Here is a 12,917-nt window from a genome sequence, read left to right on the forward strand (position 1 = left end):
CGCAGGCGCGCTGCGGCTGGCGGTTTCCGCGCCCCCGCCCGCCCGGCCTGGCCCCGCCGGCCCGCCCGCGCGCCCCACGCCGTTGGCGCCGGCATGTCGGGCCCCGGGCCGCGGGAGCCGCCGCAGGCGGGCGGGCCGGCGGGCCCCGAGGGCGCGGACGCGACGCTGGGCGAGGCGGGGCTGAGCTTCACGACCACCGACCTGAGCCTGGTGGAGATGACGGAGATCGAGTACACGCAACTGCAGCACATCCTCTACTCGCACATGGAGGCGGCGGCGGCCGACGGCGAGCTCGAGACGCGCCTCAACTCGGCCTTCTTGGCGGCGGCGGCGCCCGGCGCGGCGGCGGGAAGCTTCGCGGCGGCTGGGGGCGCGGCAGCCGCGGCGGCGGGGGGCGCGCCGCCCGTGTACCCAGTGCTGTGTCCGCCCACGCTGGCCGACGGCGGCTTCGCAGGCGCCAACCAGTGCCTGGGCCACATCGACTTCCAGGAGCTGCGCATGATGCTGCTGAGCGAAGCGGGCGCGGCTCCCGCCGCCGAGAAGACGCCGGGCGCCGACGGCCCGGGCCCGGGCGCACCCCGGCCCAAGGCGCCCGACGGCGCCGGCAAGGAGAACGCGGAGGGCGCGCCGGAGGCGCGGGCCAAGTCGGCGGTGCGCGTCCGCCTGGAGGATCGCTTCAACAGCATCCCTGCCGAGACCCCGCCCGCCCCGCGCGGCGCGGAGCCCCCGGAGCCCGGCGTGGCGCTCAACAAGTGGGTGCATCCCCCGGCGACCGGGCCCGGCCGGGTGCGGGTGTAGACCAGGGCCCGGTGCAGAGAAGCACCAGCCTCGGTCTGGGTGTAGACCAGGGTCATGTGCAGAGGCTAGCAGCCTCCGTGCAGCTTGCATCATAACAGGAAGCAGGCCTCAAGAGGGCCTGGGGCCGACCTGAGACGTTGTGTGCTCTGTGCAGGCAGAGTGAGCAGGTCTTGCGTACACACCACATAGCATTTCCTTTATGGTGTGCACTCTGTCTGCGTCTGCACGTGGAAGAGAGATGAGTTAAGTGCACAGATGCTCCTGAGGATCAAGGCTTTTCCCCAGATCGCCTACCTAAATGTCAGGAGAAGCCTCCGCTTCCCCTTGCATTGACTCAGGCTTAGGCTGACCTCACGCTGTGCAGATACAGCCCTGGAAAGAGAGAGGTCATATTGTGAGGCTTCGAGTGAAAAGCAGCTTCATCCTGCAGCCAGACTGCCAGCTCACAGGCACTCTCCCAGCGCCTCCTGGAGGGGAGTAACCTGTCTGCTGGGGTGTCTCCTCAGTTTTCTGACTGTCCCCACACTGTAGTTTTCCCCCCATTTTGCCCATAGTCGTCAGATTTTGGAGGATGGCAAAACAAAACAAAACAAAACAAACCACCAGAGATTGGTGTCAGAAGTGGGATGGGAAGGGAGTTGTAACTGAAAGATGACACACAGCTTCACCTTGCATTGTGAGGAAGATAGTTTGAACTTGTCCCCTACAACACTAGCGGATAATTGTTTTATAGAGATTTCCATGATGAGGGGCCTTTCATGGTAACAGATTCGAGTTAGAATCTGTTATCTAGAAAATCTAATGTTAACCACGGAAGTGTGATACTAAGTGATTGTGGTGTTTGAGGAAACTTACCCGCCACACACACTTCACGTGTTTCTGGGTTTCTTTTGTCTTGGCAGTTTGGTTACTCTTATTCGCCATCCATCCGAACTAATGAATGTTCCTCTTCATCAACAACAAAACAAATGTACAACATTAGTGAAAAATAAAACTACTGCTGCAACTACTGCTTTGCAATTTACATACCCTCTGTTTACTACAAATGCTTGTGCTACTAGTGGAAATTCTAATATTTCACAAACACAGGTAGGGAAAATAATTTGTAAAGCTTTGCTCTTTTGTATTAAAAGGATAAGTTGTATTTTAGTTAGGTCCCAAGGATTTTTTTTCCCTTTCATTAAGCGCAATAACATTTTGAAATCGAGAGTATTTATGTGGTTCGGGGATACTTAAAAGTGCTTATAAAAGTTCTTCAAGTTCATATGAATAGTTTTGGTGTTATTTCTATTAAAGTGCATTTTATTTGTACGTAGAGAGAAGATTGTCACATGTTGATAAAGTTCTTATTGCTTCATTTTCTCTAGAGTTCTAGTAACTCATGTTCTATACTTGAAACTGCCAAGCATCAGGATATTGGATTGCCAAGAGCATTTTCTTTCTGTTATCAGCAAGAAATTGAATCCACTAAGCAGACTTTGGGTAGTAGAAACAAAGCTTTGCCTGAGCAGGTTTGGATTAAAGTAGGAGGTAAGTGATACGGCAGAAGCTGGCAGATGCTTTCTCTTCCTGCCTGAGCTTTGCCCTTGATGTTGGGTGGGTTTAATTGGCCATGGGTGGGAGAAGGGGGAGGTGGTTTATAAACATATGAAATAATCTTGGAAGTCTGCTTGCATTTTAGGAACCCTTTCCTCCCTCTGCTTTAGTCACCTCACTTTGAACATTCATACCAATTTTGAACATCGAGTTTATACTTGGCCTGGAAATATTCAGTTTAGAGGCTGGTTTTTCTTAACAGTAACCTCTTTAAACAGAAAAACGATAGACTTATGTACATTTTTCGTTACCTTCAAGTTGCTGACAGATGTAAAGTTTTTTTTTTTTTTTAATTTCATACTTCATGAATGAGGCATGAGTCTGAAATCCGTTCAGAGATTTTAGGGGAAGAGGAACTAAAAAGCTTCTTGATGAAAGTGAAAGAGGAGAGTGAAAAAGTTGGCTTAAAGCTCAACATTCAGAAAATTAAGATCATGGCATCTGGTCCCATCACTTCATGGGAAATAGATGGGGAAACAGTGGAAACAGTGTCAGACTTTATATTTTTGGGCTCCAAAATCACTGCAGATGTTGACTGCAGCCGTGAAATTAAAAGACACTTACTCTTTGGAAGGAAAGTATGACCAACCTAGATAGCATATTCAAAAGCAGAGACATTGCTTTCCCAACAAAGGTCCATCTAGTCAAGGCTATGGTTTTTCCTGTGGTCATGTATGGATGTGAGAGTTGGACTGTGAAGAAAGCTGATTGCCGAAGAATTGATGCTTTTGAACTGTGGTGTTGGAGAAGACTCTTGAGAGTCCCTTGGACTGCAAGGAGATCCAACCAGTCCATTCTAAAGGAGATCAGTCCTGGGTGTTCTTTGGAAGAAATGATGCTAAAGCTGAAACTCCAATACTTTGGCCACCTCATGTGAAGAGTTGACTCATTGGAAAAGACTCTGATGCTGGGAGGGATTGGGGGCAGGAGGAGAAGGGGACGACAGAGGATGAGATGGCTGGATGGCATCACCAACTTGATGGATGTGAGTTTGAGTGAACTCCCGGAGTTGGTGATGGACAGGGAGGCCTGGCGTGTTGCGATTCATGGGGGTCACAAAGAGTCGGACACGACTGAGTGACTGACCTGAACTGAACTGAGTGGTGGTGGTTTAGTCGCTCAGTCGTGTCTGACTCTTTGCCAGTCCATGGACTGTAGTCCATCAGGCTCCTCTGTCCATGGGATTTCCCAGACAAGAATACTGGAGCAGGTTGCCATTTCCTTCTCTAGGGGATCTTCCTGACCCAGGGATCGAACCCACGTCTCCTGCATTGCAGGCGGATACTTTACCAGTAGCACCACCTGGGAAGCCCTGGTGGGGACAGTCTGCAGATGGGCAAAGGATTGAGTTGGGAGCAAGAGGCCATAAGGTGATTCAGAACATTTTAGACATAAAGAAACTGCTGAAGACAAACTTTGCTTACCTCTGACGTTAACTCTCAATCCATTTTTCCTGGGAAGCATTCTTTTTCATGTTGTCCAACAATAACACAGCTCACACAGTGTGCTTTCTGAGAGCTGATGGAGACAGGATAATGATGGAGTGCTCCTGCTTTCTCCCACATCAGTGATTAATTTTTCCTGGTCACTGTGACGTTGTATGCGAAAGTATACGTTAACATTTGTAAGGTACAAAGGTTAATATTAAAATAGTTCCTGTACTGACTATTCAGCTTAAGAAACAAAACATCACTGATACTTGTGAATTCCCCTCTATGTCTTTTTAAAAGTTATCCCCATTCTGAAATTTGTGTTCAGCAATTATGTCACTGTAGAAGATTTGGCTTTGTATGGCACCTTGGGAATGCTCATCACCACTTGTATTAGCTAGACCCCTGTTTGATGGGAACTTGACATGTTTCTGTAGCACACGTCACAGCTATGATGTGATTACTGGTTTTGTAGAGGGAAGGAATCTCATTTGTAAGGTGAGGGCATGTTTAACCCTAAACCACTTAGGTTTTGTCCTTTTCTGAACATTGCAGTTATAGTATCAGTTGTCATTTTAGAATAATTGCATATCAAGAATTGGAGAAAATACTTCTGGGTTTAAAAAAAATCCCAGATTCCATCCTGAATATCAGGAAAATCAAATAGCTTCTTGGTTTCTCTATTCAGAGATCCCAGTTAAAATGCCTCTTGATTTAAAGGAGAGACCTTTAACAAACTCTATTGATCACATAATACTCAGTGTATTTTAATTTGGTTTATGTTCAGTTTTATAGTTTGAAACCTGGAGCTCTGTGCCAGCTGCCCCTGTGGAATACTGAGGCTTCCTGTTCAGTTCTGTGTGCACCTTACCCATTCATGTTTACATCTTGGATTGAAAATAACTGAAAAATATATTCAGCATTTACGAGGGTAAGTTAAGAAGAACTGAAAAATTAAAATACCACTTTTTCCTTCTTTTGCAAAGAAGAAGCGCTATGTAAACAAGCCATAAGTAAGAGGAATCGGAGTAGGATACGTCAGTTGGACACAAACGTAGAACGAAGAGCCCTTGGAGAGATTCAGAACGTGGGCGAAGGCTCCACAGCGGCACAGGGAGCTTGGCAGTCAGCAGAGTCATCCCAGGCCACCCTTGGAGAGCAGACCCAGAGCGGGCCGCAGGGGGGCCGGTCCCAACGCAGGGAGAGGCACAACCGCATGGAAAGAGACCGAAGGTAAGGCCTGAACATCGGCAGCATAGGGTTGTCTCAGACGCCAAGCAGGTGGTGGGCAGTGCTGGTGGCAGGTAGCCTTTTGTAGAAAATGACGGTGTCACCATTTCTATATTCAAAGGGAGAGAAAGCCGGCAGGAGTCAGCGGCCACTGTGTTTTGTGAGGTGGGAGTACTCACAACGACCCCCAGACTTGATGAATCACTGGGAACACTCGTGGCTCTGGTCTATTTTGGACAAAGAACCCAGCAGAGCCAGCAGAGGCATGTGGGGAGAGCCAGGGGACCAGGCACCAGCTCCCAGGAACCCCTCCCAGTGGAGCCACTCGGGATGCCTGTCAGCCCCAAGCCATGGGAGTGTGTCCCCAGCCAGGAGAGCGGTTGAGAGACTTGGCGCCCTGGGATCCTACTAGTAGGGGGCTGACCGTGGGGGCCTTCCTTATCGGCTGCAGCCAGATCCCAGACCCCGGAAGGAAAGCTGGTATTTGGCATAAGCCGTGTTGTTTGCACCATGGCTTAGTCACAGGGTGGTGACTGGTGGTGGTGGGATCCCCCAAATCTGAGTTTCAAGGTGCAGGCCAGGGTCACTGGTCACTGAGTCACTCAGTTTTGTTGGGTTCTTCTAATAATGTTGGAGAAGGAGGAGGTTACAGCTTATGTGAGTTGTTTTATCTGTTGATTTTATTTGTGCTGTTTTGCATAGATCCAAAGGTGGTTATATTTTCCATTGCAGCTGGGTTTTTACATGATGATTCCCTCACATATAGTTAGTTAGTCATTTGTTGAGTACTGTACTAGTTTCTGTTTTAGGCTCAAGAACTAGAGCACTGAGCAAGACATATATTCGTCTCTGAACCTATAGTGTTGGACTAAGGCAATTTATTTCTTTTTAAAGGGAAATATTAAAGCTAGGCAGCTAGACACCTAAATATGTGTCCACACATAACTGAACTCACTGTGAATTATAATGGGCATTGTTCCCACTCTGACATGTATTTAATAAACATTTACTGAGTACCTACCATCTGACAAAAAGCCTTTTACTTACTACTACCTGTTGACAGTGAAGGTTTGAATTCTTCCTCTGCCATTTCCTAGTTTAACAACCTTCTTGTTCCTCTCGTCTCCTTATAAGTTCCTTGTGTATGAAATAGGTGTTTGAAGTGGGACGCCAGCATCAAACAAGCTGAGACGTTGGGCCTGGTGCCTGTGGTTGCAGAGCATCTAGTGAATTCCCACTGTTGCTACCTTACAAAGTTTCTCTTAAATTCTGAGTGTACACATGGGAAGATGAGCAACAAGGGCCATATTGTATCAAGTGTTCACATCAGCTCGTGCAGCACTGAGTGTAATTTGTGAAAGTTAAAAATAGTCTAAGAGTAAGCCTCCAGTTATGTAAATCATCTCTAAAAAGACCAGGTTTGGGAACATTAACAGGCTGGTAGTCTGTGTTCTAAATGAACTGGGACCCCTTGAAGGATGAGTGCTCTGAGTCCTAGCTTGTGTGAGCTCCTTGGCACCTAGCGGGCAGGTAAAGGCCTGTTGAGTGAAAGAACATTCTGCCCAGAAGAAGCACATACACAGTTTTGCTTCTGGTTTTGGGGCTTTGGGTCCATCCTTGCTCTAGAGGCTTGGAGCTGGCCCTTGCATGTACCCCAGGAGAAGTAAAGAGGGGAGACTCTCCAGGGAGCGTGACAAGGCTGAGTTGGCCCTCAAGGGGGCCTGGTGCTGCAGAGGGGATCCTGGTGAGGGAGGAGCTGCTCTTAGCTAATTCCTTGAGGAACATAGGCATTCACTTTATTCCCTTGTTCTGCATCAGCTTTTTGATGTGATTAATTTGGGTTTTGACCATAGGCGCAGAATCCGCATTTGCTGTGACGAGTTGAACCTTTTAGTCCCGTTTTGCAACGCTGAGACAGATAAGGCCACGACTCTGCAGTGGACCACAGCATTCCTGAAATATATTCAGGAGAGGCATGGAGATTCTCTTAAAAAGGTTAGTATCTAGGCCAGGAGACTTTCAGTCCTATAAATGGGTCAGTATTGCTATTTATCCTTTTCCTTGAAGATGTCCCAAACTGTCCTTTGTTTCCTGGACTTTAATATCAGATACTGAGTCCAGTGTGAGTAACACCCTGCTTGTTAATGATGGAATTATCTATTATCAAAGTACGAAGCACAGCTGGGTTTGTCCACCAACCGCAGAGCATGAGCCTGCATTGTCAGTTGTCAGCTAGCAAGGAGACACCTGCTCTGTATGGGGGCTCAGTGGGGTTTCAGAGACAGGCCTGTAGGGAGTGAATTTTTGCCCTCAGAAATTGTTGTGAAAGGGATAAAGCACAAATAGAAACAAAAAGAGGCAATTCATTGTCAAAAATAATCAAACAGTCTGGTTATCAAACGTGTTGAGAAGACAGAGCAGAGAGACCCTTCGGCCCGGGTGATGGAGGACTATGCGGGGACCTGCGGCAAGCATCTCAGTTTCTTGGTACAGTGAGCGCCTCAACCTTGACCCTGTCTTTTGGGGCTGAGGAGCCATTGATACCCTGCGAGCCAGCTGGGCTCCTGGTGGGACCTGATGCTGGATGTTAGCGAGGGTCCGACCCACCCCCTTCCTTGGGGTTTCAGATGAGAGAATGTGCCCGGCAGTGGCTCCTGTGCTCTGCCTCGGGGAACCTTGGGTCCAGGTGCCTGCCTCAGACCTTGAGGTGGGGGCACGTGGTTAGTGGAGAGCGCCCTGGTTTTGCTCCTGGTCCCAGCTGTCATGCTGCTGTTGACAAAGCATAAGTCTAATAAGAGAACTGAGCTGACATTGGTGTAATAAACAGGGAATCATTTCAGAACCATTTTAGAAAGAGCCTCCTATGTCTAGATCCTGGGGGCCTGAGCATGCCTCTCCCACAGCCAGCCTGTCAGGCTGAGTGCTGAGAGTTTCTCTTCTCCATTTCCTCTCCTCTGCCCATGTGCATTTCCATCTTGTGAGTTTTGTAATTTCGTCAAGTTCCTTATTTTCATTGTATATTTTTAATTGCCTTTTAAAGCCATACCTATGTTAGATTTGTGCTAATTGGATCATTTATGGTTATTTATAATGTGGTTATTCTGGTTATTTTTTTAACATTTTTTAGCAATATACTTGGTTTATTGTAATAAAATAAAGCTTCTATGTTTAAAAAAATGAATTTAATGGTTGGTTCTGTGTACCTTGTAAATGGTGAATTATTATTCATATGATTGATTCAAATATGATGATGGTGTTTACAACAACCAAAAGAACTTAACTGTCTCTATATTCAAAGATTAAATAGTTTAAAACATATTAATTTTTGTGTGTATTAGGTTTCCTGAATATTTCTGAAATTTAATTACATTGAGTTTGTAAATTGTTTCTGTGTCGGATTACAGGACCCATCAAAAAACAGGCTGAAGTAATATCAGCAATTTTGGGGAGAATTAGACTGGAAAATCCTAAACCTTTGTGTCGTTACTGTTTCGTTAGTGACATCCCCCCTCCCACTTACATGAACATTTTTGTTCTTAAAGGTAAAATACATAAAAGTCTTAAGTAATTTGCCAAGATTATTTCAGTATACATCTCATCCCACTGCCCTTTCTGGATCACCAGGGAAGTCCAAGACTCTGCTTTTTAAGAATAGTATTTTGTCTATTTTATCTATCCTGTTTCTCACATTCTGATCTGTAAAGATGGCAGTTTTTAACAGCTTGCTGAGACTTCCATTGTGACCGCTTATGTAGTCAAATTTTTAAAAATTCTGTGTTTATTTGGAAAGGACATGCATTCTCTGTTTGGTGAATTCTGTACGTTTATTAGGTCAAGGTTATGAAATACGGTTCAGGCCTTTCTTGTCCTCTCTTTGTCTGTCACACCTGTTGTTCCGAGAGCCCATGTGGCACTTCCCACTGTGATTCGCCGGTCCTGTCTCCTTGGGGCTCTCGTGCAGCTGAGTGTTGGGGCACCCCCTCCCCCCTGGGCCCTGAGGCTTGTCACCCCTCTTGATTTCATTAACCTTTTGCCTTTGATTCTCTCCTCTCTGTCTGTGGATGACACCAGTTTTCTTCCTCTTCCTGACTTCCTGATATAATTTCTTGACATGTAACTGTAACAATCTTTCTTTTTCCTACTAAAAATACAGATTTTATCATTGGCATTCTCCTACTTACAAATGTAATGTGAATATCAAGTTTGACCAGATATCATTTCAAGGTGTCTGATGAGTTGTAAAAATCCCTTAGAACTCAATTATTTCAATGAGGTTTTGTTGAAATAGATGCTAATTGAACCAGGCAGAGTGATAGTTTACCTTTGGTGCACTCGAGGGCAGGAGACATCCACTTGTCTCCCTCTCTCACTGTCCCTCCAAGTTCCCATGAGTCAAGTCCCAGGGACTGTGTGAGAGTCTGGATTGAGCTACACCTGAACTCTACTTCCGGCAGAACTATTGAGAATAAAGATGGCTACCCAGAGGTAGTCTGCTCATTGTGTGAAGGTTGTTTAGAAAATCTCTTGAAGAACTTTCTTACATCTGAGAAATGATGACTTCTGTTTAGTTATTCTCAAAGGTAAACTCTACCTTCTCAAATAAATATTTTATGTTTTATAAAATATATTTATAAAATATAAATATTTTATATTTCGGCTTGGGGTGTCAGAATACAGAAAATGATCAAAGCATGGTTCATTTTATATTAAGATCCACTGAAAATATTTTAAATATTGGGAAGAAAATTAGAGTATATTTATGTACAGATACAGCCTCTGAGCGTAGGTGGTTGTTGTAAATGGCAGAAGGCCTTGGGCGGGCTGGCCGTCTCGGTCACCATTTGGTCAGGCGGAGCACTCCAGCAGCTCCAGATGACTTGGGAGGTAGAGCAGTGGCAGCAGACACAGTGCTTACACTTCCCTTCGTGGTCATAAAATAAGTTTAAATCTACTATAGTCCAGCAGCAAAAAGACGACACGATTCAAAAACGGGCAAAGGACTTGAATAGACATTTCTCCAAGGAAGATGAGCAAATGGCCAATAAATACATGAAAAGATGCTCAACATCACTAATGATCAGGGAGATGCAGATCAAAAGCACTTTAAGGATATGAGATACTAGTTCACACCCATTAAGTGGTGGTGGTGGTGTTCAGTCGCTCAGTCGTGTCCAGCTCTTTGCAACCCCATTGACTGCAGCACACCAGGCTTCCCTGTCCTTCAGTATCTCCCAGAGCTTGCTCAAACTCATGTCCATTGAGTCAGTGATGTCATCCAACCATCTTGTCCTCTGTTGTCCCCTTCTCTTCCTGCCTTCAATCTTTCCCAGCATCTGGGTCTTTGCCACCCATTAGGTGTGGCTATTACAAAACAAAATAACAAGTGTTTGTGAGGATGTGGAGAAATAGAAAACTTTGGGATTGCTGGTGAGAATGTAAAATGGTACAGCTAGTGGTTCTTCAAAAAGTTAAATGTAGAATTACTGTATAATCCAGCAATACCACTTCTGGGTATTGTAAATACCCATGAGAGTAGAAAACCAGGGACTTGAACAGGTACTTGTATACCAGTGTTCATAGCCACGTTATTCACGGTCACCAGAAGATGGAAACAATCCAAGTGGTGGAGATAATCCAATCAACAGGAGAATGGATAAGCGGAATGTTTCTACAGCCAATAGAATACTATTCAGCCACAAAAAGGAATGAAGTTCTGACACATGCCTCACAACATGAATGGACCTCAGAAATAGGATGCTGAATGAGAACAGACAGACACAAAAATACAAATACTGTATGATTCCACTTATATGAAGTCATCCGGTTCATACAGTCAAAAAGTAGAATGGTGCCAGAGGCTGGGGGAGGTGGATGGCGAGTTAGTATTTAATGGGGACAGAGTTTCAGTTTGGAAAGATGAGAAAGTTCTGGAATAATGATGATGATTACACAACTTTGTGAGTGTACTTAAGCCACTGGATTTTACACTTATGAATGGTAAAAATGGCAAGTTTTATGTTATATATATTTTACCACAATAAAAATAGATAAACCTAGACTTAATTGTGTAAGAATGCTGTTCTTTAAAAAACAAAAAAACGGAAATGGATACACGCACAAAAATGGAGAGACTGGAATAATGAATGCCTGTGTCCCATAGCTCAGCCTCAGGCATAACTTCATTTTACCGATTCATCCCCATCCTCCCACCCTCACCAAATTATTTTAAAGTGTTTCCAGGTGTCACATCTCTTCATTTGCAAATGTGTCTCTAAAAAAGGAAAGTGCTGGTTACAAGCACAACCGCATCATCATCCTCTTCCTTAATCTCAATCCCTGTCCAGATTTTTCTGGCTCACAACTGTCGTTTTACAGTTGACTTATTTGAGTCAGTATCCAAACACTGTGTTTGGTTCATAGCTCTTAAATATCTTTTAATATGCAGTGGCTCCCTTTCCTATTTTCCTTATTGTTTTTTAATTGATGAGGTTGAAAGTCACTGAATGAAATTTGGGTCTGCTCGCCTGCACACAGTGAAGCCAATCTACTGACACCGGGTTGCGGTGAAAGAAAGGGGCAACATTTATTGCAGGTGCCAAACAAGGAGTCTGGGTGGCTTATGCTCGAATGACCCGAACTTGTTTTGGCGCCTGCAATAAATGCTGCACTTTCGTTCACCACAACCCGGTGTCAGTAGATTGGCTTTACTGTGTGCAGGCGAGGGAACCCAAATTCTGTTCAGTAACAGATTTTGGCACCCAGATGCAATGGAAATCCCATCTGGGTCACCAAATATTGTTAAACCAAACTTGGGTCTGCTCACCCATGTGCAGTATTACATGTCATGATTAGTTATACTCTGTGACAACATCAGAGAATTTTTTCCATATAATGTTTCTCATGTAATTTAACATACTAAATAATGTCAATTAGTTTAATATTTCCTCCCTGAGATGCCTCAGGAGTCTTCTGGAAAACTCAGAGTCAGCTAGTTTTAGTAGCTGTTATCAAAAGCAGTGGTTATCAAAAGCAGCTCAATATTCCAGGAAAACTTTGCTCCCTTAACAGAGAGGGAAAACCACATTGAGTCTTGCACCAGCTTACTTTTAATAGCAAACTTCATTTACTTAATTCATTTCAGTCTAATCTGAGGCCATCTTGACCACATGCAAAACTCTTAAGATTCTTTTTCCACAAACCTTCCATCACTTTCTGTATCCGTGTTAGTTTGTCCTTTATTTTTTCCCACCCAGAGACCAGAAGCCCTGGGACAAAACAATTTGCCCTTTACCCCCTGAACAAAGATATTTCCATTTTTTATATCTTCTCTCACTGACAGTGTATATTCTACTTGCTTTACACATTGAAATCCTTCCTTTACTACTTTTAGAAGCTTAATTACATATGTATTACAATTTTAACCCTTAAGAACTTTAATCTCTAGTGAAAACCAAGAAGCAAATAATTGAACCGTTCTTTACATCACCATGGGCTTCCCTGATAGCTCAGTTGGTACAGAATCTGCCTGCAACGCAGGAGACCCCAGTTCAATTCCTGGGTTGGGAAGATCCTCTGGAGAAGGGATAGGCTACCCACTTCAGGATTCCTGGGCTTCCCTCGTGGCTCAGCTGGTAAAGAATTTGCCTGCAATGCAGGAGACCTGGGTTTGATCCCTGGGTTGGGAAAATCCCCTGGAAAAGGGAAAGGCTACCCATTCCAGAATTCTGGCCTGGAGAATTCCATGGACAGTATAGTTCATGGGGATCACAAAGAGTCAGACATGACTGAGGGACTTGCACTTCACTTACATCAGCATGTTTTGCTTGGCAAACATACAAACACATTCTGTAACCTCTAAAAGCA

The 12,917-nt window shown here is 45.1% G+C and overlaps 1 protein-coding gene across 2 annotated transcripts in view; it reads left to right on the plus strand.

Annotated features, from left to right (window-relative positions):
* TCFL5 (transcription factor like 5) overlaps window positions 1-12,917 on the plus strand; it is a 17,367-nt gene continuing 4,450 nt past the window's right edge. The window contains exons 1-5 of one of the 2 annotated variants that reach the window (XM_061436957.1): window positions 1-752; window positions 1,701-1,887; window positions 2,166-2,328; window positions 4,811-5,057; window positions 6,908-7,049. In XM_061436957.1, coding sequence (XP_061292941.1) covers window positions 94-752; window positions 1,701-1,887; window positions 2,166-2,328; window positions 4,811-5,057; window positions 6,908-7,049 — 1,398 coding nt within the window. In that variant the 5' untranslated portion in view covers window positions 1-93. The remainder of the gene's footprint in view (window positions 753-1,700; window positions 1,888-2,165; window positions 2,329-4,810; window positions 5,058-6,907; window positions 7,050-12,917) is intronic. The other variant, XM_061436958.1, reaches the window with a different exon arrangement.

This window comes from Bos javanicus, chromosome 13 (genome assembly GCF_032452875.1).
Source record: "Bos javanicus breed banteng chromosome 13, ARS-OSU_banteng_1.0, whole genome shotgun sequence".
Classification (NCBI taxonomy): Eukaryota; Metazoa; Chordata; class Mammalia; order Artiodactyla; family Bovidae; genus Bos; species Bos javanicus.